The sequence below is a fragment of the Calypte anna genome, chromosome 4A, assembly GCF_003957555.1.
Source record: "Calypte anna isolate BGI_N300 chromosome 4A, bCalAnn1_v1.p, whole genome shotgun sequence".
Lineage (NCBI taxonomy): Eukaryota > Metazoa > Chordata > Aves > Apodiformes > Trochilidae > Calypte > Calypte anna.
Genome location: NC_044248.1, coordinates 20,232,004 through 20,258,456, shown reverse-complemented (window position 1 = coordinate 20,258,456; position 26,453 = coordinate 20,232,004). Strand labels below are relative to the sequence as shown.

Genomic DNA, 26,453 nt, shown 5'->3' with positions numbered 1-26,453 from the left:
TTTTCTTCCTAATTCCTAAAATGACAGACTCAAGGAGCAGAGAAAGATACTAGCATTAGACAACAGATGTCCAGAAGCGTCCAAGAACTAAAAAGATTCAGTATTAAGCTCAAGCACTGTGAAAATCAGAATTCACAGTGGTACAGAAAACAGCAAAGGATGTATTCAAGTTCAAAAATTTTTGGTTTCATTTTGGGATCATTTTAATAGAGCAAAACATTCTGTGTGCATTAGAAAAATCATTTACTCATTATGAACTCCATGCTCTATTAAATGATTACAATAATACATACAATTTTCTGTTTAATTTTGTAATGTCTCAAATAAACCCCCAAAGCAACCTCATTTACTATACAAATCAATATACATATTTATGCCTACAAATATATCTAACTTTCCAACCAGATAATTTCCCAGTCTCACTTTCTAGTACATGTCTACATTTTCTTTCTAGAGAAGCGAGTGAAGATTTATGTGTACATACATACTTTTTACATCTCAATATTAGGGTAAAATTACTATAGTTTGAGTTAAAGAGAACAAAATGTATTTCCTCTTCTCGTAATTGTTTTTCTAAACATATAAACATATATTCAGAGGGTAAAAACATATCAAGCATGACTTTTAAAAATATTGTATTTTCCCAAATGAAAGCCTGCACCAAATTAATTTAAGCAGGTCTTATGTTTTCGTAATAACTGCCTGGAGTAAAAGTTTACATTTTGTAAAAGAAAGAGTATATACTCTCACCATATTAGTTAGAGTTTAATCAAAAAAGGAAGTGAATAACCTCTTGACTTTTGTAGGGTTTACAAGATTTCCAAAGTAAATCTATCACAATAGATGCATTCACTCCATCACAAATGTCATTCAGGTCTAGTATTATTAGCTTTGCTATAAAGCAGACATAAAGAGCTGCTATTAATACTCTTCAAAGGGCATTCTTGCCTTTTGACAAAACTCAAGACCATTCTAGTCTTCATCCATTAATAAACCCCGAGGTTTATGTTTCTTTTATTCTGCAAAATATAGATGCTCTATTATGTCAGCCCAAACACACCCAATTATTTACAATTTGCAACTGATTTTACAAAGTGATGCAAAAATATAAATTAAAATGTTTAGAATTCATTATTTAATTTATAAAATACCTTCCTTCAACTTCCTACCTCAACAGAGCAAGAGAGAAAATTAAGACTTGCCCAATCAAAACAAAGTGGTACTTTGACAAAGCTGCAGTACTAAATGTAGACATGAACACTGAGATCAGGAACTGGAAGTGGTAATACCTGCAGGTCACCTGCTTCATCTGTTCCTTCCTATTTGTCAGCCTTCTGACCCAGCCAACATGACTTCCACTAGAACGAAGTCATCCACTTCAATTTAGTTACAGCCTCTTACGCTATCCCTCAAAATAACTGTCTCAGTCATATAATCTCTGATACTTGTCTATAAACCTAAAGGACACACAGGTTAGTTTTGCTTTTGGTCTCAGAGATGAACTGGACAGCACAGGAAGGATTTTGATATACATGAGGTTTGCTATACTGAACTAAGAAGGGTGCCAGCACTTTTCAATTCCAGATCTCTTCTACTTTGCCATGAGATGAGCAGACCATTCTTACGACCTTAAATACTTTTTGGTCATGTTCTTTTTTGGTTTATTTTGCTTTTAAAAATGAATACCTGCAGTGAGAGAGGAGGAAGCTTAAATTTCATCAGCACAGTAAAACCTTAACAGCAAACCATACATACAGTGTGGTCAAACCAGTTCAACTGCCTTAAAATGGAGATAAAACAAAACGTTTAACCAGTACATGGCACAAACGCTTCATGACCATACATGCTGAAACCCAGTTCCACAATAACAAAAAAAAGCTAGACTTGGAGATGTGGGCAGAGGAAGAAGACATGAAGTGCTGATGTGTATTTTTATTAACTTCTGTGATAATGAATCTGCTTCCTTTATTTTAACAGAAGAGTGAAAAAAGAGAAAGATTTGCTTTCTGGTAAGAGTGTCAAAGTTTTGCAAGTTTTCACCACCTAAACTCTATCTTCTGTCTTCACTCTTACAATGAGATTGTATTTTTATTCAAAAGTTAGAGAAGTTTTGATCATGGCTGTGCCTGGACTGAATTCTTTCCCTCTGTTTCATTACTGTTAAGAGAACAAAGAAGAAAACAAAATCTAGCATCTGCACAGAGCTTTAAGCTCTCCTGTTTTAGCTGCTTGACTCTTCTCTATACTACCTTTGTGGTGTAGACTTCAGGAAGAAAGACCTAAGGTGAGTTATTATACATATCACACCTGAGCAAAGAAAACTTTCCCCAGCAGTTGTGTGCTTCTACCCATGCACTGCAAGCCTGGGGGCCAGGAAATCAAACTAGATCAGAAATCACCTTACTTATTGGATCACCTTACTATTTAGTCACTTTGATTCTTAGGGAAAAGTTTCTACATTAAGTGAACTAAAGTACAGTTTATTTTTCATTAATATAATTAACACACAGTGCTAAGTCTGGCAACTTTTAAGTGCAGAAAGTGGATCCCCTGGGGGACTGAAATTCTTACTCAAAGTATGTTATTTAGAAAGCTATGATATGGTTATAAAATCTCTGTAGGGCAAAAAAACCCCCCCCCCCAAAACCAAACACCACAGTAGATGACAATTTAAGATGGCAAAAATTGGCAAACAATGTTAATTTAGAGAACTCATATCTTGCCTGCTTCTTTACACAGAAACTAGACAGAGAAGCTAAAAGTTTTACAGTGACATTGGCTCACTCAGAAAGAAAATGTAACTTTAACTATCAATGCAAATACTACAAATAAACTTCTTGTCTTCCATGCCTGTTGAGATGTCTGTGGCCTCTAAGATAATGCTTAACTAATGACTAGTATACAGATGTTTTCAATCTAATAACAACCAGGATACTGATTATATGCACTTGGATCCCACTAAAAAAATTCTAGAAGATGCAGAACTTTTTTACCACAATCAGAAACAGAAGTACTGATGAAAAGCAAATGGAAAAGTAGCATATGTCACTGGCATTTTCTCTAGGAATTTTATGAATATAAAACTCCTGCTTACGTTTGGGTTCATCACTTGTGACTGCCTGAATGAAGTCATATGGAGTCATATACAGCTGTCCTTCAAATTCTAAACTGGCAAACGTACGAAACCGTTGCTCCCGAGGAGTTGCATAAAGGTGTAAATCTTCAAGGTCTGATCTCTCTTCTGTAACCTGCAAAGACAGAAGGAAAAAAGTTTTGGTTTACAATTGCCACTGTCATTCACCATAAAGAAACTGCAAATGTAAAGATGTTAATTCATGAAGTCGAATGCAGCCAAATATTTTTGTATGGTAAGAGCTGAAACTACAATCAGGACTTCACTGCTGTGCTTTACAGTCTTCTACAATTGTAGCAATGAATCTTTATGTATTGAAATTACTGACACTACTCAAGCTCAGGAAAAAGCAAACTAACCAACCAACTATCCAAAGAGAACCTGGGCTCCCGAATCACAGAAAAAGGAGCCACTTCAGCTCAAGGAAGGCTATGTAATTTTATCACTTATCTTTTAAACAACTCTTCTAAGATTATTTCAGTTGACTGGCATTTCCAGAAGATAATGGAATAGCTCGTTTTTAATACTGCTTTTTAGTGTAGAGTGCAGCTGTTGACAACAATAGGGAAAAAACCTGCTTAATATACTCCAGTACAAATCTTCTGTGGATACTCCTATTTCAAGTATCCCAATTCAAGTTGCCTAATGAAAGGCAACAAGTAGTACATGGTTTAACTAATGTCTGTTTTCTTTTAAAAACTATAAAAACAGCCAAAGACATTTTGCTTTTCAGAGAAGCATCTCAATAGAAAGAGAAGTTGGGAGATCTCTGCAGTTTCTGTTCTCTAAAGGATAACAGTCCTCAACTAGAAATGGAAATTGGTTTTCCAAAGCCTTTCTAAGAATAGGTTTCAGATTTCAGCAATTAGGAGCAAAGGCAGTCAAAAATCTAGGTTCACTTTCCTTCTGCTTTCTAAACAAAGTCCTTTAAATATAAAACATTTGTAAGACTACCACAGTGAAACAAAATGTTATGGACTCAGTCATAGCTAAGAAATTATGTTTGTAAAACAGTTGCATCAAAAGTGAATGTGTTCAGAAAAGCCAAACACTTTGGCTTTGGAAAAAAAAAAAAATTACGTATAAACACAATGTAAGGGAAGACTTACAAGTTCTTCATTTTATATATGGGAACTTTTTTATAGTTTTCAAATGATTACCAAATTAAATATGGGGAGGAAAAAACAACACCTACCAGCCAGATTTACACGCTCATCTCAGAATGACAGGAAAAAGCTGTATTCTCTTCTGACATAACCGATTTTGCTCAAGCCAAAATATTTGTGTCCTATCTCTCTGTTTAAATATTATGGTCCTACTATATCCTTCAGCAGTCCAGTGGCATTCAAGTTATGCCTTCATGTGGGATTTACACAACTCAATTGTTTTGGCAGAGCTTGTAACAACATAACTGATTATCCCTGTACTTGAATGCAATATAATCTATCTTGTTTTTGATATACATGTTATTTTATCACTATTACAAACATGCTTTTGAATACATGCAGGTAGCAAGCATGAGTAATACAGCAGTACTTCTGGAAAGTCAATTTCAGAAAAGAAACTGCTTCAAGGCCGTACTACATGTGTAGTATGTATAATGAATTGTAATCAGTCATAATCAATCATACATGATCAGGAGAACCTGTAGATAATGTATCACTCAAGAAACATCATCTTAGTTTTGATCACTTACTATTTGAAGAGCATGTTGAGATTCTATGCTCTCAAGAAACTCATGCTGTCTCAGGTACTTCTGCTTAATACTGTGCTTGAGACGCTTACAAAAGCATTTGCTAAATTCTCAGACACATATTACAACATTATCTTAAGTACTCAAGGGTACTCTAAGTATAAAATAAAATACCACAAACATGGAATTTTCAAGACATGCTTAAACTTAGTTCATGCCAGTACTCAGGAATAAAACCCTTAATTTCTACCTCGTTTTAGCTAATATAGTTTCCTCTGATTATACAGCAATGCCAGTATTTCACCCTCTGGTAGTTTATGCTCATTTTTCCAAGCACCAGACAAAGCACCTGATGTGACTGAGAACTTTTTGTCTTGGTGGTGTTATTCTTTAGCCAGGAAAGTGCCTGGATCTACCCCACAAGAGCTGTTATTTGTTTCAAAACCTAGAGCACAGGAATTTGCAGCTCACAGAAAAGAAAATATCACCTGCTCCAGCAGCAGGCTCCACCTTCTTCAAGTGATCAGAAAACTGCAGGCTTAAGCATAGTTTTATTCTTACAAATACAACTTTTTTTTAACTCCTGGGTTTCACCTGAAATAATCAAAACAAGTTGTTTCTGCTGATGACCAAATGTATTTTCAAACAAAAGTACACAGGAGTTAACGTGTATTAGATCACTGATTCATGCACTACATGCCCAAATATGAAGGAGGCTGCAGAAGACTCCAGGCACACACTTCAGCAAAGTGACAAAACCAAATTTGGGAGTAATGTTATTTTTGTCTAATTTTCTTATCCACAGCTTTCCTTCTTCCATTACTGCTTACCAATCTATGTAACATACAGCAACTTTTAATCTTCTTGTGTAAAAACTTTAATTATTAGGAACTAATCAATGAAAAGCTGAGCCCTTCCAAATTATGACCTCAATTTGCACCTCCTTATTAATTTAAAAAACTCATCTCAACACAAAACTATGGAACACCTCCTGTTTTTCCTAACGTCATCAGATCACAACTCAGTGAGGCAAGTATGAGAATCTTAGTGATACCAATTGGTCTAAATAGATTCATTTCATATTTATGTCCACGTTAGGCAATCTTATTGTATCAGCATTAGTGTCAGCTCCAATGGACATATGAACAAGACAGAGAGAAAGCAGATGCTGAATAATACCTGAGGGAAGGAACAGGATTCAAGAAGATTTCAATTTCTATTTGAAGCTTCAAAAGAAACTTTTTTCCAGACTAAGTCTCTCTGTAATTATCAACATTCTTAAAAACTTTCATGAAAGTAAATCTCTTTGACAAACAAAAGAGGAGATTTTTTTATGCTTCTGTTTACTAATCCTTCTGGCAATCCTGCCTACAAATTGCTATGATCTTGTATTATGTCATGGTTCTCTGCCTTTTGAAAACTGGACAGGGCCATTTTCTTCACACAGAATTTCAGAAATCTCCCAGCAGCAGTATTATCTTAGTTTTAAGCATAGCAGGACACCAACCCACTTTACAAGTACAACTTTTAGGGTGAAAAAAAACACTTCATAGGTGAAACCAAGAAGCTAGCTGGCAGCCAGAATTTTCATCCTGCCAAGTTCGCAACTCATGAAGTGAATAAAACCAGTCAAGGTAGAAGACCATCAGCATTCATGGACATTATATTATCTTTTTCCTAGTTTAAAAAAAAATCAGGATTATTAGCTGTAATCAAACAGCTGATGGTTATCATCCTTCTGCCCTTCCTCCCTAGAACTCTGGTACCTTGTTGCTCTATTTCACCTCCCATCCCCTGTCCCCCTGTGCAGAAGCAATGCAGAGGGAACGCAACACCTTTTTGGGACGCTTTTATTCACAGTCTTGGCTTCCGTCTGCTTTCAGCAAAACCAAGAGACTCTCCTAACCTCCTAGGTTAAAATAATGGCCCATTTTCTTGCTGTTCCCCAATACAGAAATGTATATACACATACCTAATTCTCACATGGGAGATATTTCAAAGCACTTTCTAAAATGGATTAAATGGATTCTGCACTTACATGCCAACCTCCATGAGAAAAAGGAAACAGAGGGAAACATTTCCCATAAGAAAGTCCATTTTAACATTATCTTATCAAAAGAAGGTAAGTAAAAATAAACTTGTAGACAATCTAGTAATTTGGCAGGGTAACTCTCTGAATGAAGAGCATTGCATTTATTATGTGTGATTCTTCTATAAATCAGTGCTGCAAGCCTTCATTAAGACAGTCTAAAATATCTGGAAAAAGCCTCCAAACTTTCATATTTATTGTAGAAATGAAAATAAATTAATAATGCTCTCTCATGAACACATTTCAAGGACTTAATCCTTAATCCTTAAAAACTATTTTCTCAAAATACTGCATTTAGAGAGGGCCCCTCAAAGGTACAATAACACCACCATGTGCCTTACAGAGTAGCAGCCCTTTAGATGAAAGTCATTTTTATGGGCACTCAACAATTTTAATTCAATCAACTTTGAAAGTATTCTGTGCAGACCCTCTTCTAGCATGACACTTCTTCTTACTTTCTTCCTCTATTCACAGCAAAAACTTGGGTGAAGAAGATCTATTGAGCAAAACTAGTGTTCAAAACTCACTGTCATTGTGGGTTAATCTTTCATGTATTGTGTCTATCAGTGTAGAAAATTCAAAAGGTCCCCAAAATCTGGTGCTCTCACCAAAGGCTTCCACATACTGCTCAAACTTCCCTGAAGCATGGGTTAACCTCCATTCCTGACCCCATGTTTGTCATGCCCTTCCAGTATGTATGGCCTTCCAGTGAAATCCTTGCAATAACTATCCAGTGCCAGGACATGGCCTAACACAGGAAATAAGCTCAGAAAGTTACACTAAAATAACTAATCTTTTGCAGTAGTTATGACCCCAAACTATTTGAAAACATCCATAAGTGGTAATGATATGGCTCAGGTTCAGTGGAAGTAAAGTGCAGAAGATAACACATGACATCATTACCCTTTCTATTAAAAAACACAGAAGAAACACTCAAGTATTAACTCTGATATTACATTAAGTCAGTAACATGGTAGTTTTATTCTATGACAAAAGATTTAGTTTCCCATAGAGATATGCTTAAATGTTCAAGGGTTGGACTCGATGATCTCTGAGGTCCCTTCCAACCCAGCCAATTCTATGATTCTATGAAATTCTAGATGCATTTTTTCTCTTGAAAATTATAAAAACTGATGCTTTCAAGCTCATAAGGCTCCTCAGAACTCATCTGTGAGAGTTCATTATCAAAACACAGAAAAAACTCCAACTTCCAGATTCTGAGGATATCTACAAATAATACAAAATATTTTACAAAACACATAGGTAGAAATATACATGCTGTGTGTGCATGCATGTAAGATAAAAAGATCCAACAGTATCACATAAAACCCCACAACTTTGATGTGTTCCAAGTCAAATCAGTACTCTCTTGCTTTTCCAACTGAAATAAAGTTGAGACTATTTTTGCTAAGGAGGCCAACATCTACTACTAAAAGTCCCTTTTGCTTGCAGTCAAAAATATGTTGTTACAGTAGTTTAATCTCTAACTAATTTATTTCAAGTGAGTGAGTTTCTTTGAATTTTTGCTTGCAAAGTAATCTGTCTTCCATCAATGAGAATCTGTGCAAATGATTAAAATAAAAAAGGTTTTCAAAGCAATGCTGTTCCGTACTTCCTTCGTTTATATTTGACTTCAGGCTTATTTAATATGCTCCCATGTAGATAAAAGTAGCAGAATTTTGTTTTCATGCTGGGTGGCCAAAAGGTTAAACGTCAAGTTCCCAGTGTGGGAAAATCCCAAAGCAGACGAAACTGTTTTGATGCTTACAGAAGTTATATTTCTAGCAGACTACTTAGATGTAGTGCAGCCAACAATTCTGTTAGTTGATTCTGCTTCACTAAGATAAGGACATTATTGTATCAAAACATTTACAAGTATAGGAACACGGAATGTGTTTAAAATGCTGTAAAAAGGGCCTTGTTAAATAAAATTCTGTTACAGGAAATCCAGGAAAACCTTGACAAAGTTTATCTGTAAGCACAGCTATTCCAGAAAACCTCCAAAATAACTACTATGCTAAAATATTTTTCAAAAGTCCTTCTTCCATTAGTTTCACAAGGAAGTTACTTAACCTCTAGCAGTTCTTCAGTAAGCTTCAGTCATGGTGTATATCCCTCTATACAGGTCCAATACTTCACTGCATAAGACTAAAACATGCCAATGGTTGGATCTGTCTCCCTCAAACACGTATCATCCTTTTCTCATGTCCCAAGGAACACAGCATGAATGCTGAGAGGTAAAACTTACTTCCCCTTCAGTGTGCCTCTCACTACAGCTGTCTGGCAAGCATTCTTTTTAAGGACCATGACAGTGATCTTCAGATGTCAACAGCCAAAGAGCAAACCATCTTCCTACATTTGGCAATTGACCTGTGATGTGAAATACGCTTTTGCAGTTTCTTTAAAAAAGATCCTTTATGCACCTTGTGGAAGGGCATCTTCTTTGAGCAGGCAGGACAGCCTCCTCCCTAGGGGAGCTTGCCTTACTTTTTTGGAGTTAAAGCCCCGTTCTTCATTTCACAGAGCTGGCAATACATGATGTAATCCACTTCGAAAAGTGCTGCTACAAACAAACTTGACCTTTTGTGTATTTTCACAAAGAGAGAGTTTGACGGTACTGCTGAGATATTAGAAAAAAAAAACCTCTGGAAACATCCAAACTATGCAGCTTCCTTTTCCTGGAAATGAGTGTGCCTTCAAGAAATGTGATAAAGTCCATATCCTGTGTCTGCCCCTCCCTGTCTCCCTTTCAATGGGGACATCACCTCTGAAGGAAGTGACTCGCAGACAATATTTCATAAAAATAAAGACCTGGAATTCACTACCTTTACACAATGACAACATGGTTCTAGAAAAGATCTTGTAACACAGAGGCATCACTGGTATTTTCCAGACCATTTTAATAAGATTTACAAATGACACTGGAATTTTGGAAGTAAGGAACATGGAAGCAAGGAACCAGAAGACAAATATTATTATATTTTTAAATTATTCTTAGGAATTCTGACACTGGATTATGTTTTTTCTGAAATTTCTGTATTCCTCTGGGAAAAAACCACAATACACAGCTGTTTTGACAAGGTAAACACTTCATAAGAAGTATATTGGATAAGGACTATTCTTGGGTCAATACTGTTCTCAGTTGTCAGTACAGAGAATCTGTATCAAAGTCACAGCTCTTTCAAAGAGCTTCCTGCTCTACATAAGCATCTCCTAGACTTTAAAGGAGCTGTCTGTTGGTGGAGTTCTCCAAAACCTTCAGACAGAAAAAAAAAAAAAAGCAGCTCTGAGTGCAGAATTTTACTGTTGTTCTGAAATGTTATGCAGCAGCAATGCTAAAATCAAAACTGTTGTGTTATTATAATGTTGCTCCAAGTAATCACATATAAACCCCTGGTTGTTAGGACTGAATTGTTCTGAGAAAGCACCTGGGAAAAGGGAATCCTATAGGTAGCTTAGCTTCATGCTGCTTCTGTAAAAAATCATACTCTTTAGCAGCACATCTCCAATAGTATGCTTGCTCAAGCAAGAATATTTGTACAGACCACATGACACTTATCTGTTCAAAAAGTTTCCCACACCATGACCCCATATTGCTGATATGTACCATAGCTTACACTTCTAGCAAATGGAAACTTCTTATTATTCACCTGTATATAAATTCCCAAGTGTGTTGCTCATCAGGCTTCCCACTGTTTCACAGGACAGGGAGAAAGATCTGCAGAACATTCTGACGCTGTTTATGTAAGAGCCTCATAGGTTTTTTTCAGATACTCTCAAATGATGTCCCTCATTTCTGAACTGGTCAAGAATGGGAAGGTGTCCCACCCCATCTGTGTAATCATCAGTGTTGGTCCTGAGGACATTCAGAGGGGGACATTCAGAGTGATGGCATTTGTCTTTCAAAGTCACCCTTATGTGTGATGGCGCCTTTGCTTCCCTGGAAAAGGCTGAAACCTGACTGCTGATGAGAAGCAGTGAATGAATACCTTGTTTTGCTTTGCTTGCTCATGAAGCTTTTGCTTCATCTGTTAAACTATCTTTATAGAATCATAAAATAATTTGGCTTAGAAGGGACCTCTAAAGGTCACCTAGTCCAACCCCCCTGCAGTAAGCAGGGACATACTCAGCTACATCAGGTTGCTCAGAGTCATGTCAAGCCTCACCTTGCATATCACCAGGGATGAGGCCTCAACTACCCCCCTGAGCAACCTGTTCCATTTTGCCACTACCTCCCTTGGTAAAGAACTTTTCCCTAACATAATCTAAAACTGCTCTTCTCTAATTTAAAACTATTGCCCCTCACCCTATCACTACAAGTTCTTGCAGACAGTCCACCTCCAGCCTTCCTGACAGTGCTGTGAGGTATCCCCAGAGCCTCCTCTTCTCCAGGCTGAACAACCCCACCTCCCTCAGCCTGTCTTCCTAGGAGAGAAGTTTCAGCCCCCTGACCATTTTCATAGTCCTCCTCTAGCCCCACTCCATTAGGTCCATATCCTTCTTGTATTAAAGGCTCCAGAGCTGGATGGAGGTGAGATCTCACCAGCACAAAGTGGCAGAATCACCTCTCTTGCTCTGCTGGCCACGCTTCTTTTGATGCAGCCCAGGATGCCACTGGCCTTCTGGGCTACAAACATGCACTGTTGGCCCATGTCCAGCTTTTCACCTCTGGGCTGCAAGGACACACTCTTGGCTCCTGTCCAGCTTTTCATCCACCAGCACTCCAAGTCTTTTCCTGCAGGGCTGCTTTATAAAACCTCATCCCCAAGCCTGCACTGATAGTGTGTATTGTTCTGACACATGTGTGGGTCCCTGCTCTTGGTCTTGTTGAATTTCATGAGTTTCACCTGGGCCCACCCCTCCAGTCTGTCCAGGTCCTTCTAGATGATATCCCATCCCTCTGGCTTATTGACAGCACCACTCAGCTTGGGTTCATCTGCAAGCTTTCTGATGATGCACTCAATGCCACTGTCTATATCATTGATAAAACTATTAAACAGTACAGGTCCCTTGTCCACGGATGTAGTTACCCTATCATAGAAAGCTACTAGATTTGTCAGGCAGGATTTACCCTTAGTGAAGCCATTTTGGCTGTCTTGGATCACCTTCCATGTGCCTTCTAGGAGAATATGCTCCGTGATCTTCTCAGGCACAGAGTTGAGGCTGACAGGTTGGTAGTTCCCAGGGTCCACCTTAGTACCCTTTTTAAAAATGGGTGTAATGTGTCCCTTCTTCCAGATAACCAGGGGTTATCTCAAACCATGAGCTGTATCACTTTTACCCTTCCAATTCTCTCCTATTCTACAGTGAGGGGGTGAGCAAGTGGCTGTGTGGGACTGTGGGGTGGCTGCTGGCCAGGGTTAAACCCCAAAAATATGGATTAGACAGCCAAAGCTATCTTGAATATTCTTGAAAATTTTCAATATCTGAATATTTTACATTATAATGCTGTTTTCAGTTATAAATTCATCATGTATTAACCATGAAAAATGAATTTATTCATTATCAATTAATATTTCACAGTGGATTTTCTGAATGGAACAAAAAATGTGGAAGGAGATATATTTTGCTTTGCTCACATTTGAACATTTTAAAATTCTTTAAAATTCCACTTTGTAAAGGAAAAGATTTCAGGATTTGCAAAGGCTGGTCACAATAGTCTTCAGTGTCAGGGCTGTTGTGTTTTTAGTGTTGTTCTGATAAGAAGTAAGTTATGAGCCTGTGCAAACTGCCACCCCGAAATACTCCTTTTCTTAGCCAAGTACCCCAAAATTTCAACCTGCAATAATGGTCACTCCAGATCAGGGTGATGTAAGAAACATTCTGTGCAACTGCTTCCACCAGTATCTCTATAGCAATAAACTGAGAGCAGAGATGCTTCCAATATTCCAAGAAAATATTATCTGGAGAAAGCATCCTGCTGGACAGAAGAATAAAGAAGCAGCATGCAAATGAAAATATTAAGATGAAATAGAAAAGTCTGGATTGAATGGAAGGAAGGAAAAAAAAGATGTTGCATGATTTGGCTGGGTAGAATGAAAAGCAGACTGAGACTGGAAATGAAATGGGGAGCCAAGGGAAGAGGGGGAATGACAAACCTAGAAAGCCCCAAGAAACGCTGTTAAATTTATGCATCAGGAATAAAGCAGAAATGCCTTCAACTTCTCCTTGACCTTCCAAAAGTAGATGAAGAAGATCCCACAATACTTGAGCCTCATCATTCTTGTTGGTCAGTACATGACAGAATCCTAAAAGCCTCCTAGCAAGAGGTGCATCACATTTTAATCAAACTCATGTATATAGAAACAGCAGATAGTCATTCTCCAGACATTAATCTAAACACACTCTGCAGCAGATCCAAGAGCTCCTACCTTGATCCTAATGACACTGACACTTATATGGCTTTTCATGAAACAGTTTTCTACTTCAAAGGTTACCATGTCTTCTAAACTGTTAGACACTATTAGGGTGTTAAGCCCAGCACTTAAAATCAGGAATTCAAAAAGCTATTGTCACTCAGGCAACATTAATTCAGCTTTTCAATAAAGGACATTACTATACAGTATCATTGCAGAATACTATGAATACCATACAATATGATTTGAACACAGTATTTGCATCCTTTTCTTCCCTTGGAAGACACCTCTAGGGGTATTTCAGAAATCTGTAATGGAAGAGTTGGTGCTCACCACAGGTCACATAAATGGAGTACAGATCACAGGTGGAGGTCATGGTCAAAGTACTTTTGGTAGTTCACAGGCTAGATTCAAAACCAAACTACAGTCTCTCCCTTTTGTCACACAAGCCTTTCTCCAGCACAGCAGTCAGTAATAAAAAAAAGCACAGGAAACCACTACCTCAGACCAAAATTTCTACAGCTAGAAGTTCTGGGGAGCTTCAACCAGAAAAATTTTTCCAAGAATGCCAAGTGTTCAGATCTGCAATTTGAAATCAGTGAGACCACTTGTTCAAAACCAAAAACTTGCAACATAAAGTTAGCATTCCGAGATGTCAGCCTGTGCACTTAGTCTGACCACAAAAACTGAGTGGACATATTTCAAATTTTCTACTGTGTAAATGGAAAAATTAATTAATTAGAGCCCTTTTCCACATAAAAACATGAAGCCAAGTATGGTATTCCTTTTCTTTCTCTTTTTTCCCCTGGTGTTTGCCTTTGAAAAATAGCCTGCTTATACACAGAAGATAAGTTTTATTAAACATTTATTCAAATATAACCTCAATCCTGACTCTGCAACCTCAACACTTTTAGAGTGGTGTGTGAAAATTAAGGGTTACACATCACACTAAATTTATTGACTTTACAAGGCTGCAGCAGCCATATTTCCCTTGAAAGAAGACTGAGAACTAAGACTCAGTAATTAAAACAGTGTAAAGTTATGCCAAATCAAAACAGATTGAAAGGCTGAAAGTTTGTGTGTGGTGCTCTGGGCCATAGTAACACTTGCAAGACAACAAATAACTGGATAATGAAAACTATCTGACTAAATTTCCCTTCATAAAGTATGCCACCAACATAATCTGTCTTGTGGCTAACAACTGGGCAAAAGGGATAACAGGATTCATCCTAAAGCTCAAGGTCTTCATTGCAAAAATGTAGATCCTCTTCCATACATAAGATAAACTTTATCTACAGAAATCAGGCCGTTTGCACCACACATTTCCAGTCCTGGCAGATACCATCTTAACATACGCCTAACCATGGCTATTGACGTTTTTAAAACTACCTAATTTTTTATTGAAACACCCCTGCTGTTACCATATGTTACATTTGGCACTGTGTAGAAGTTCCTCCCTGTCACCAGAAACTTCATTTTTCAGGTCCCCATCAACTACTTTTGATACCCATAGTTCACCAAGCACCATTTTTACCAAATTAGTACAACTGAAGCATTACTTATTTGCACTAGGTGCCACACCATCACTTCTTATGAAGCTCTGCATAAACCTTTCACTCTACGTAAGTTTTCATATTAGAAAGATAACAGTACTACATACAAAGAAGCTGAGGTTTACATTATCAGTAGGAGCTCAATTTGCAAAATAACATTTTCTATTAAAGAAAGACTTGATTGGGGCAGCTCTAGAGGGGAAAAGCTGAGCGAGAAACCCACAGTTTACATGCTGAGGCGCAGCGCAGGCCTGCAATGACGCTGCCTACCACGACGCTTCAGTGACAGCTCTCCCGATACAGGACAGGTGACAGACTCCTGCCTCTGCCCCCGGGGGCCCTACCCGCTCAGCCTGCCTGGCCTCCCAGCCCAAGGGCCGGCTCCACACAGGGTCACCTCTGGGAGACAGCCCGCGCCGCCGCCACGCAGCGACATCTCCACAGCGAAAGGGCGGGGAGCGACGCTGCTCCATCCCCGCCGGCTACCCGGCCACCTGACACCGCCCGGCGGAGCACCGGGCAGCGCCGAGCGAGGCAGGGAGGGAGAGAGGGAAGGAGGCCTCGGGGTGGGGGCGAGAGGCCGCCGGGCCTTCGGTCAGGAGGACGCGGCGCACTCACACCTACCGTCTCCTTGGCAGCGGCCGCCACGGGGATGGGGAGCAGCGCCCGTGCCCTGCTCAGCTCGGTGGCTGCCGGCTCCCGGGAGGGCTCCCGCCGCCGGTCGGACAGCCGGTACCCCATGTAGCCGACCAGAGCTCCCCCCGCCGCCCAGCCTAGCTCCCGCCGCCAGCGCCTCAGCCCCGCCGCCCCGGTCCCGCAACCGGCCCACAGCCTCCGCGTCGGCTGCGCACCGGGCGCGGGGCCCAAACGGCGACGCCAACGCAAGAGGGTGCGCAGAGCGGCCATGGCCGCCGCTCCGCCCCAGCGCCAGACGGACGGAGCCCCCGGGGGGGGCCGGCAGAAGCCTCGCGAGAAGCGGGGCAGGGGTGGGGAAGCGAGAGGCCCCCTCCAGTCCCCGCCCCGCACCACCGGCACCGCCGACCCGGAACCGCCGGCCCAACGGGTGCTGCGTCCCTGCAGCCCGACCAATGTCCCCCAGGCGAGGGTGGGGGTACCGGGTCCTGGCCTGAGTGCGGCAGGCGGCACCGCCGGGTTGTCTCCGAGAGCAACCGTGCGTCGCGCCCAGCCCTCGGGACAGGCAGCAGCAGGCAGCGGGACGTAGCGGGCTGCAGGCAAGGTAGCGGAGATACGGAGTGGTTGGACCAAATGTAGAGAACGGGCACGGAGCTGAATCCGGCAGTGTCAGAGAAAGTGCCTGCGAAGTGTGATGCTTTGAACCTGAACCTGGTCCGTGGGCCTCGCTGCAGTTTGTGTGTGCTCAGAGCCGTGTTCCAGAGCCTAACCCTGTAATTTCGTAGTCCTGCTCCCAGGGGAGTGGATCTACACCCTCCAGTAACAAGTATTTGCAGAAACCTGGAAGCCGTAGCTTAGGGTAAGGAAGAGCTTCCCACCACACCTCGTTTAACACAAAATCCTGAAGGCTGGAGGTGACTGCAGCATCAAGATTGCTCGCTGTTTTACTTCTAAGGCTTTATTAAAGGCATCAATTGATCCTAGTTATCCTTACTTAGAATTAAGATTTTTGCAACTCCATCAGTCCTGTAAAATCTGGTAATATCCCAGCCCATTTCCAAAGCCTCCCAGTCTCTTGGTGCTTACTCAATATGCAACTGAAACTAAAATCATTGTTTCAGATAAAGTGAAATTCAACAGCAGTGTCCATTATACTGACATTTGGCAAGTTAAATATTTTGATTTTTAAATTTCCTGAAAGCTCACTATATCTTGATGGACTATTCCATTATTTTTGAACTGTGCTGTAAAGTGTCCATAAGAGGCACTTTTGTCCCATGTGGATCAGTTTTTAGAAACTAAATGTGAAACAGGGAGCTAAACATCATACCAAGACAGAGTAATGCTTTCCATTACCATTCTTTGATCTAGATAATCATGGCTAGGGTTGGAAGGGACCTGAGAGATTATCCAGTTCTAAACCCCCTGCATGGGCAGGGAGGGACATCTGCCACTAGATCAGGTTGCTCAGTGAGCCTGCTGTTTAATCGGTTACTGCATAGTTGCATTGGGACCACATTTAAGTACCTGATTCCCTAAGTACCAGTAGTCTAGAAACTTCTGCTTTCCCCAGGTCCACCTGACCTCTCCCTCCAGTACCTCTCACAGCACCTCAAGTTCCCAGAGAAGAGGGATTCTCCTGGTCCCTATTTCAAGCTTATTTGCTCTTCATAGAATCACAGAATCATATAATGCCAGGTTGGAAGGGACCCCAAGGATCATCTGGTCCAACCCTTCTAATATTATTGTTTGTATGATATGTCTCAGCACCCCGTTGAGCTGAGAATTCAAACTTTCCAAAGTGGGGGAATCCAGCACTTCCCTTGGGAGACCATTCCAATGTCTGACTGTCCGCATAGTGAAAAATCTTCCTCTTATATTCAAGCAGAGTCTCCCCAGGAGCAACTTGTGCCCATTGCCCCTTGTCTTGTCCATGTAACATTGCATAATGATCTCAGATTGTGTTGTCTCCTACCCTTTTATATTCTTGTGTTGAGGCCTTTTCGTTGGGAAACAACAGACATTTGTGAGCCAGATCTCCTCTGACAAGTATTCTTAGGATGGCTCCAGGCACCCTCCTTAGCCTAGCCAAGCACTAGTTAAAGACCAGTTGTTAAAAATGTGCAGGTTCTTCTGTCCCTGCCTGGTGCTGGTGGGCAACAGGCCTTGTCAGGCATGGCATGTTATGGCATTCTCTATGGTAAAATCTGCATTGCCACCTATGTTACCTTGAAACTTAATAAGCTGTACACAAAGATGTCAGATCACAGCACACCTTATGGCATTATTTGCAATGGTCAGGTGCAGCCTCACTCTTTTCCTCTTAATATAAATTATTTATATTCTTTCCAAGTTTCAGAGAGTTTACTTGTTTTTTTTCATCCAAAATCTTTTGTGACTGTATGTTATTATTAACAAGATTTCAGAAAATATAAAATCATAACTCACTGTAGAAGGTTTCTGACATTCCCATGCATTTTCAATTTCTAAGAAACTTCTCAGTGGTTATGATACTATATCAAGGAAGAAGTGTGGCCATGTTGGTCAAGTGACAATGTGACAACTCATATGACTGTAAGCATGGCCAAGGTCAAGTTAACTCAGAGCTATGGCTGGAAAGGCAAGCATCTGAGGTGAATGATGTTATGAGTTATTGTATTCCTTTCAATATTCCAGAATAACTCAAGTAATTCCCTTGAGCTCATAATTGCTGTCTGTTAAAAACGATCACTTCTGTTCATTTTTTGTGTGTACTGCTTTATTTATAAATACTCTATATGTATGCTTCACAACCAAAAGTCTTGTCTTCAAATCTGAGCTACATCTCTGTACTAAATGACAAAAGGCCAGTATAAAGACCAATGTTTGGATGTCAAGACAATAGTCTCAGATGCTTAGCATGACTGAAACTCAAGCATTTCTCCTACAATTACATGACTAAGTATACAATCTGAAAAATCTTGTAGAACACAGCTCCTGCATCTTTTAGGTTCTAGTTGCCTCATTAGGAGACATCATTCAACAATACAACTATCTTTTAAAAATAGTCTCATTTTTCCATTTGATTGGAAAAGAAGCCAAAGTAGTAGTGCCCCCAAGTAAACCTGTTTGCTATATGACACATCAGTCACCTAAAGTGTAGACATAAGCCATGAGTTATCTTCCTATTCACATTGCTTCCCCTGAAATTGGTTAGCCACATTTTAATGACTTTTCAGTAACACCTTTAGGCTAATCCTTTTTTCACTTCAAAACATCTGTAACTACTTACACCTGGGTATGTTAAGACTTCCCTGGTGAGGCATTTGCTTAGGAACATGAGTGCAGTTTATTTGTGCAGCAAGTCAAAAAACATATACTGTCTGCACATCTTTTGTATGCAGATTCAGAAACCATGTAATTTAAATAAATACATTTTTTATCCGGTGATTTTCTTACAGAACTAATATAAAAACTACCAGATGAGGCATTTGAATATTGATACATGTGGAAAGGTAATTATAATTATAAGGCAGTAATTATATTGTCTATAGAGGTCCTAACTGCTTGCTATGGAAATAAAAACTTGACTACTCATATGTATTTGTTCAATGACACTGAGAGTGCAGTCTCTAGGAAGTATACGTAGAGTTGATTAGATTGCACTGTATACTTTAAGTTAAATTATGTACTCTTGTAAAAACACTCTTCAAAATTATTTAACTTCCCATGGTATAGTCTCAGAACGTGCAAAAAAAAAAAAATCTTTAGTGTTATCTTTTCCTGTCACATGACTAGTGCAAACAACAAAAAAAATTTCTTATCTTTTCTGTTTCTTTTCTGGTACTTTATAGAACAGTATATCCGTTTTAGTGCCCAGACATTAAAGACACCACTCAGAAAAGATCAATGTTACATATTCCACTCAGTGTTAAATGTTTCCATTATGTGACAGGAAAGATACAGCCATAAGGGTCTTCCAGTGTGTGATGACTAAGGATTTTTTAAATAAAACCCCCTCTTACCTACAGGGTGCAGTGGTACCACCTAACCAGAAGACCCCTCTACTGTTTGTAGGATTGGAGAGTCCTGCTTGGACCTGGTGACATTATCCTTACTGGACCATCTTTAGGCTTAGAGGAATATACCTCCTTCACTTAGCTGTACCATACTAGTGCATGTCCTGCAACTCAGCATCTGTGGAGAACAGTGTGATCTGGACCTGTCAGTAATGTCAATAAAAATATTTGATGCGTGTTTCAAACGTTTTGTGTGCATTTGAGTAATCAGTGCATAGGCTACTTGAGAAATAGGTGCCATATAGATTATTCAACTTTGATCTATTTCTTTGATTTAGCACTGCAATTAAGAAGACTTGGTTCAAAGAGAAAGCTCATTGGTTGATGTTTTACACTGATGTGATAATGTTTACACAGATGTGCTTTGAAATCTCGATTATGGTGGATTTTTGGGACCCGCCACATGACAAGCTCCTGTTATCTGAAAGGTAAAATAACATCTATCTGTAACTGCCTCCAGAGCAGGTCTGCCTCTGCTCTCTTCTGAGGTGATTTATCTGATCATTGTATTTAGTGTTAGTTTTTTCAGTTTTAAATCCATCCACAGTAAATCACTTGCTTTAAAGCAGCCTTTTTATAATTCAGGTGCACACAGGGGCAGTACTTAGGACTGCAATGATGAAAAGGTGTAGCATTACCTGCTTTAAAGCACCTGCCAATTAATTAGCCCTCTACTCTCCATAGCAAGTAAAGCCAAGCAGTCAAATCCATTTGATCTCTCAGATTTAGACTGTGACTGAAAAGACCATGGAGCAAGATGGGAGAACTAATCTCTCATGATTCTCTGCAACTTTTTTGTCTTAAAGAAACTTTAAACGACTGAGTATTCTATCAAACTTTTGAGAGAATTAGCTATGAAAGAACTTTGTATTTTGTACTCTACTACCATGTTTTAACATTGCCAAGGAACTACACTGTGCATCTTCAGCGCTGATGGGTCATGTACTTTGAGACCTAAAATTCTCTGGCCTTTACGGAAAAAGCAGGAATGAAGGCAAAAGTCAAGCTTTGAGTTTTAATTGTTCTATCTTTGCTGATAACAAACAGGTATTCCACCAATGCATTTGCATGTATAAACCATTGTACTTCAGGGATGAAAAAAAATGTCTATGCTAATCTGGAACAGGACAGCAAAGTCCTAAATTGGTTTAAAAGTATGTAGAAGGACAACCAAGGTCTTTCAGTAGATGATATTATTGCTAATTTGGTGTGCTCACAGACTTTGGTGGCGAGCCCAATGCAAAACACCAAACAAGCAGGATTAGGTGAGCCATCTCTCAATCTTTCTTTCTTCTTCTCTGCAAGTTTTGAAAATATTTATCCCAAACTATGGGCCTGCCCATTTATGTTTTCAAGATGTTGCATTGACATCCAAATGCTATAGATCAGTTCCATGTCATGTTAATGATAAATTAAATATGAGCGAGCATTTGCAGAGGGGAAAACACCTCCCTGACTATGCCAATTTCTTTAGAAATTCCCCTTCTTGTAGCTGAAGTGATAAAAGGGAAGGGTAATGCATGTACATTTTATTAGCGTTTTAGAAACAGGGAGTAAAACTGTCAGATCTTTAGTTTTTTTCTTTCATGTGTGTCTGGGCAGGTCTAACCCTCAGGTAACACCCTTTCTCCTCCTTCCCTCCTGCCTCTCCTTGCACCTGTCCACGTAATGCTTCGGCAGCCCCCGCCCGGGCCCCGCTCCCTCCTGCCCGCTGCCCGCCCCTCGCTGCCCGCTCCGCTCAGCGCAAGGGCTGCACCCCCGCTCCCCGCCCCTGCCTCCCCCCCGGCCCGCCTGTGCCCCGCCCGTGGCTCGCAGGAGCGGCTGCGGGCGGCGGGGCGCGGGGTGCGCACCCGGAGCTCCCTCCCCGCCGTCATCTCAGATCAGAGGAAGGTGCGAAGAGAGGGGGAGCTGGTTTACAATTTCAAACGCAGCCTCCCCGCAGAGGGATTCATTAGCATATGTCAGGGGGGACCGCCGTATATATATACACACACGCAGGGCGTATAAACACCACCTGCCTCCTGGCTAACTCCGGCACGGCTCGGCTCGTTTCGGCTCAGCTCAGCACGGCACGGCACGGCTTGGCTCGGTCCGGCCCTGCCGGCTCCCCATGCTTGGGGCCCTGCCGCGCACCCCCACATGCCCTCCGGGAGAGGCTGGCAGCCGCTCTCTGCCGCTGCGCCCTAGCCCGCTCGCCCCGCACCCCGATGGCTCCGCTGGCCGAGGTGGGGGGCTTCCTGGGCGGCCTGGACGGCCTGGGGCAGCCGGTGGGCGCCCACTTCCTGCTGCCTCCCTCCGGGGAGCGCCCGGCTCTGCTCGGAGATCGCCGGGTCCCGGCGGAGCGGGCGGCTCTCGGCGGAGCGGCGGGGGCGGCGGCGGCAGCGGCGGCAGCGGCAGACCTGGCGCACTTGCAGGGCATCCTGCGGCGGCGGCAGCTATACTGCCGCACCGGCTTCCACCTGCAGATCCTGCCCGACGGCAGCGTACGCGGCACCCGTCAGGACCACAGCCTCTTCGGTAGGCAGCTGCGGCCCGGTCCGGTCTGGCCGCGCTCTGCCCGCGGGCGTGTGCGTGTGCTGTCCGCTCCTGTGCGCGCTGACGGGGGTGCGGGTGGATGAGTGCGTGCTTGTCTGCGTGGTGTGTGTGTACCTATGTGCGTGTGCGTGTACCCTGGGCGTGAGTAGTCGCACGCGTGGGGCGGAGGTGCGATGCTGGGGGGGGGGACGTCTTGGTGCCCTCGTAACCCTTCGGCCTTAAAGCATGGGGGCTGCACATCTCCTGCCAGCCAGGAGGTTGGCTCGCAGGCCTTGTTCAGGCTATTCTGGGAGCTTAAAAGTGCAGGCATACAGGTTTAGTGGGAAAGTTTGAAAGTGACCCATTCTTTTTTATATTCACTGTCAGGAAGCATCCTGAGTCTTTAGGACAGTATCGTGCATGGACTTGGGCATGCTGAACCTTAGGCTGCATGAAACTGCTTGGTTTCTGCCGGACAGAAAGTTAAAGCAAAGGGGTGTAAAATGCCTCTTTGATCAAATACTTAAAGTGCTTTCCAATCAACTTTCTGTTAATAAACCAAAATGATGACAACCCCAAAATGTAACTAACTAATTCCTGTAATATAAGAGCAAATCTTAAGTAGCAGCTGTAGGAACTGGACATCTGGACAGACCTGCTGTTGACAGCTTTGTAGGAGTTTTGTGTGTATTGATTGAACAGTCGTAAAAAAAAGTGATTAAAGAGTTTCCTATCATCCTCCCTATAGTCAAAACAATGTGCTGGAGTGGCTCTTAATTGCTTTTATAACACATGGATGTTTTCAAAAGTGAAAGAGCAGTAGTTAAACAGACAGTTCTTCTCAGAAGGAAGATTTCCTACAGCGTGTAAACATGAAATAAATCTTTGCTCGAAAAGAAAAAAAGTTAGCCCCAGATCAAACATTTGCTAGGCTTTTGAGAAATATTCTTCCTTTATTCTACCACTGTTCTTGGCAGGAATGTCTGATGTGGTTGCTTTGTGGGTTGGATCACCTGCTTATTATATTTTGGAAAAAGGGTGGCTTTGAAAATTATACCAGAAAGGCAAAATATCTCCACCTCTTTTTATAGGACTTTGTGCTTAAGGAACTGGAAAACTAGGATAATTTACATGAAATAGAGTTTCTAATGCTTACTCTTTGTAAGAGATTTCTTTTCTCTGCTGCTTGATAACAAAAATAGGAAACCTGCCAAGGCTCAATTAAAATATAAACCATTTTAAATTATTGTATAGTCCCGACAGTCCATCCAGACAGTCTGAGAGTGAAAAATGGTCCTGAATGAAAAAGAGTAATCATATATGCAGCAAATAGACAAAAAGTCATAATCAAAATAAAATGCACTATTTAAAACCACTTACCTTAGATTCAGATCTTTTAAAATGTTTTGTGGTTTTGCTGCTGCACAGCAAAATCTTAGATATGATTCTAGAACAACCCTTTTTAAGGCTTTGTTTACATTGCTAACAACTCCCAAAAAGCCAGTTCACACATTCCCTTTCTTTCATGTTTTATATGTACTGTAATCTCTGCATATCAATTGGTTAAATATGTTGGCATAGTCTTGCCAGCTTCAGGCTTCATACAGTGCCTCATCTCCTGAATACTTTGTATTATTAATATATATTACATTTTTGGGCAAATGTAATATAAATAATGCTATAGTCCAAACATGAGCAAATAAACAGCATATTTCATGAACATAAAAAGCCTGCACTGAAGATAGTAAGTTGTGTCAAGAGGTGTGGGCCCATGTGCTAGATAAGATGGCTGGGAAATACTTTTTTTTCCTGTGGGTAGATTCTGTTATATAAAATTTCTATCTGTACTTTGATTTCCATTCAAATGATCTAATAATGGAAGTGTTTTTTCAAGATTATGCTATAGAGAAAGTGAAGTATATTTTCAGGTGGTTCAAACCTATCTTCCAATGTTTGAGAAAGGAGTTCAGCAAATAGTGTATAATAGTTATAGATTGCAACTGCATAGTACTGAAGGCTTTGGTCTCAGTGCTTAATAAAATCCTTTCATATGCAACACTCACATACACACACCTTTGTTAGATAGAAGCATTCCTGTTCCTAGATGAGGCTTCTCAGACTGCTTTCCTGGGAATGTTGACTAAATTTCCATACAAGACTTGAAATTTCAGGAAAAAAAGGAGACTGTATATATTATGTTATGTACATTTTTCATTGGCTTTCAGCTACATTTTGGATGGTTTTATTGATTTTTGTTACAAGTTGACTTAAAGCAATCTCTCTCACTTTTTTTTTTTTTTTTTTCTTCTTCTATATGTTCAGGTATCCTTGAATTCATCAGTGTGGCAGTGGGACTGGTCAGTATCAGAGGTGTGGACAGTGGCCTTTACCTAGGAATGAATGAGAAGGGAGAACTCTATGGTTCTGTAAGTACAACTTTGATGTCAGCTCATACATGTTGAGGTTTTGATTCACTTATCACTATGCAAAGCCCTCAAGCAGCTATCTGTATTATTATTAGCTTTTAATTAGCTTTTTAAGTATTATTATTAGCTATTAAAACACTGCTGAAATGTATAATGTATTTTTAAAGTACATGATATAGCCTTGGATACTAAAGATGTGGTGGGAAAAGTTTCTCTGTCCTTGATGGGAAGAATTGAAAAGAAACATTTCACTTAAATTATGACAAAAATAGCTAACTAAACCAGATATTCAAACAACAGCCTAAAAGACTTTGGTTTTATCATACTTCTTTCATGTGTGTTCAGATGCCAAGTGACAGCTTGACTTATTTTTCTTTGCTGTTTCTTTCTCTAGGAGAAACTAACTCCTGAATGCATCTTCAGGGAACAGTTTGAGGAGAACTGGTATAACACTTACTCATCCAATGTGTACAAACACGGAGATTCGGGGCGTCGATACTTTGTAGCACTTAACAAGGACGGTACTCCCAGAGACGGGGCAAGGTCCAAAAGACACCAAAAATTCACACATTTCCTGCCCCGGCCTGTAGATCCTGAAAGAGTTCCAGAACTGTACAAGGATGTGTTAGGATACAGCTGAGGAAGGAGGCAACTTTGGGAAAAACCATACTTGAGCTGTTGCCCCTGTTTCCATGGCAATACCAGGATGAGGAACCTGCAGAGGTCTAGGATGCCCAACTGGGAGAAGCTACTTTGTGATAGGCAAGCCTTGGCTTTCTGACCTTTGGATTTAGCAGAGAAAATAAAAGCTGAGAGTGTACCAGCCTCCTGGAAGCTTGCTGGACTGTTTGGTAGCCAGTAACCAGAGGAGAGTTGGAGTGTGGTTTCATAGGGGAGTTGGAATGTGACTTTTTAAAAAGTAACAAACTATTGGCAATATTGTCTGGATTACCTGTGGTCCATAAATTAGCAAAGAACTACCTACATCACATGGATGACACAAAAGCTGGAAGAAACAGAAAGAAGTGGACTGTAAAATAGCAATAAATCCTGAGAACTGTGTATGCAGAGGCTCCACCTCAGTAGTGGACCTTAAATGTTGATGCATCATAGTCAGAGCTGGAACTTTTCTTCAGGATGGACTTATTTATACATCTCCAGATAGCATATATTTATTTTATATATTTATTTATTAAAGAGTTTATTTTTTACTGGGATATGAAGAGAATACAAGACCCTAACCCTAATAAGAATTAATTTACAGTGCCAGTATTTACTCTGAGTAGTGTCATGGTACAGAAGTGACATTACATTGCTATGCATCCAAAACCTGGACATGTTCACATGCCATTGTTTATCTGTAACAGATAAGGTTTTATTTTATGCACATACCATTGCCTTGTGACTATCCTTATTTTGGAAAGAATTCTAAAATTTTTTTGACCTATGAGAGTGCCTTACAGATCTGTATTGAATTCAAGTGCACATTTAAAAAGGAAATTAAAAAATATTTCACTTTATTTGGTTTACTGTCATTTTTAAATTGAGAGTCTCTTAAAACACTCTGTGTGTAATGTTTCAAACCTGCAACAGATGTGAGGATTTGAATCTGGATTCAAATCACAGTGTACTTGATGTTTTGGGGGTTTTTGTTAGTTTTTTTTCTTTTTTTTTTTTCTTTTTTTTCTTTGTTTATTTGCGAAACTCTTCCTAATATAACTGCTATCTCACAAATTACTATTGTCTGTATTATTTAAATTTTTTGTGTATAATTCTCATCTCTATACAAGATATTTTAATGACATTCCCTATTGATTTGTTTAAGGGGAAACAGTATCAGAGTAAGAAGTCTGACACTGCTGAATAAAAAGCTTCTGGGAGTAGAAGTTGTTTCTCTAATGAGTACAGAGGAGCCTAAAGACACTGCCTATCATAAATTCTCCTCTAGGGTGTATTCTCAGTGTAAATTTTGATGTCTCTAGGCTAGTTACAGCTACA

The 26,453-nt window shown here is 40.5% G+C and overlaps 2 protein-coding genes across 3 annotated transcripts in view; one reads left to right on the top strand and one right to left on the bottom strand.

Annotated features, from left to right (window-relative positions):
* MICU3 (mitochondrial calcium uptake family member 3) overlaps nt 1-15,763 on the bottom strand; it is a 47,105-nt gene extending 31,342 nt beyond the window's left edge. The window contains exons 1-2 of one of the 2 annotated variants that reach the window (XM_030449907.1): nt 15,449-15,763; nt 3,095-3,248 (exon numbers count right to left, since the gene is read on the bottom strand). In XM_030449907.1, the coding sequence (XP_030305767.1) occupies nt 3,095-3,248; nt 15,449-15,730 (436 nt within the window). In that variant the 5' untranslated portion in view covers nt 15,731-15,763. The remainder of the gene's footprint in view (nt 1-3,094; nt 3,249-15,448) is intronic. The other variant, XM_030449906.1, reaches the window with a different exon arrangement.
* Nucleotides 15,764-21,473: 5,710 nt separating this feature from the next.
* On the top strand, nt 21,474-25,095 carry FGF20 (fibroblast growth factor 20). Its single transcript, XM_030450028.1, has 3 exons — nt 21,474-22,032; nt 24,352-24,455; nt 24,850-25,095. The coding sequence occupies exons 1-3, from the start codon at nt 21,474-21,476 to the stop codon at nt 25,093-25,095; spliced, it is 909 nt and encodes a 302-aa protein (XP_030305888.1).
* The last annotated feature ends 1,358 nt before the right edge of the window (nt 25,096-26,453 follow it).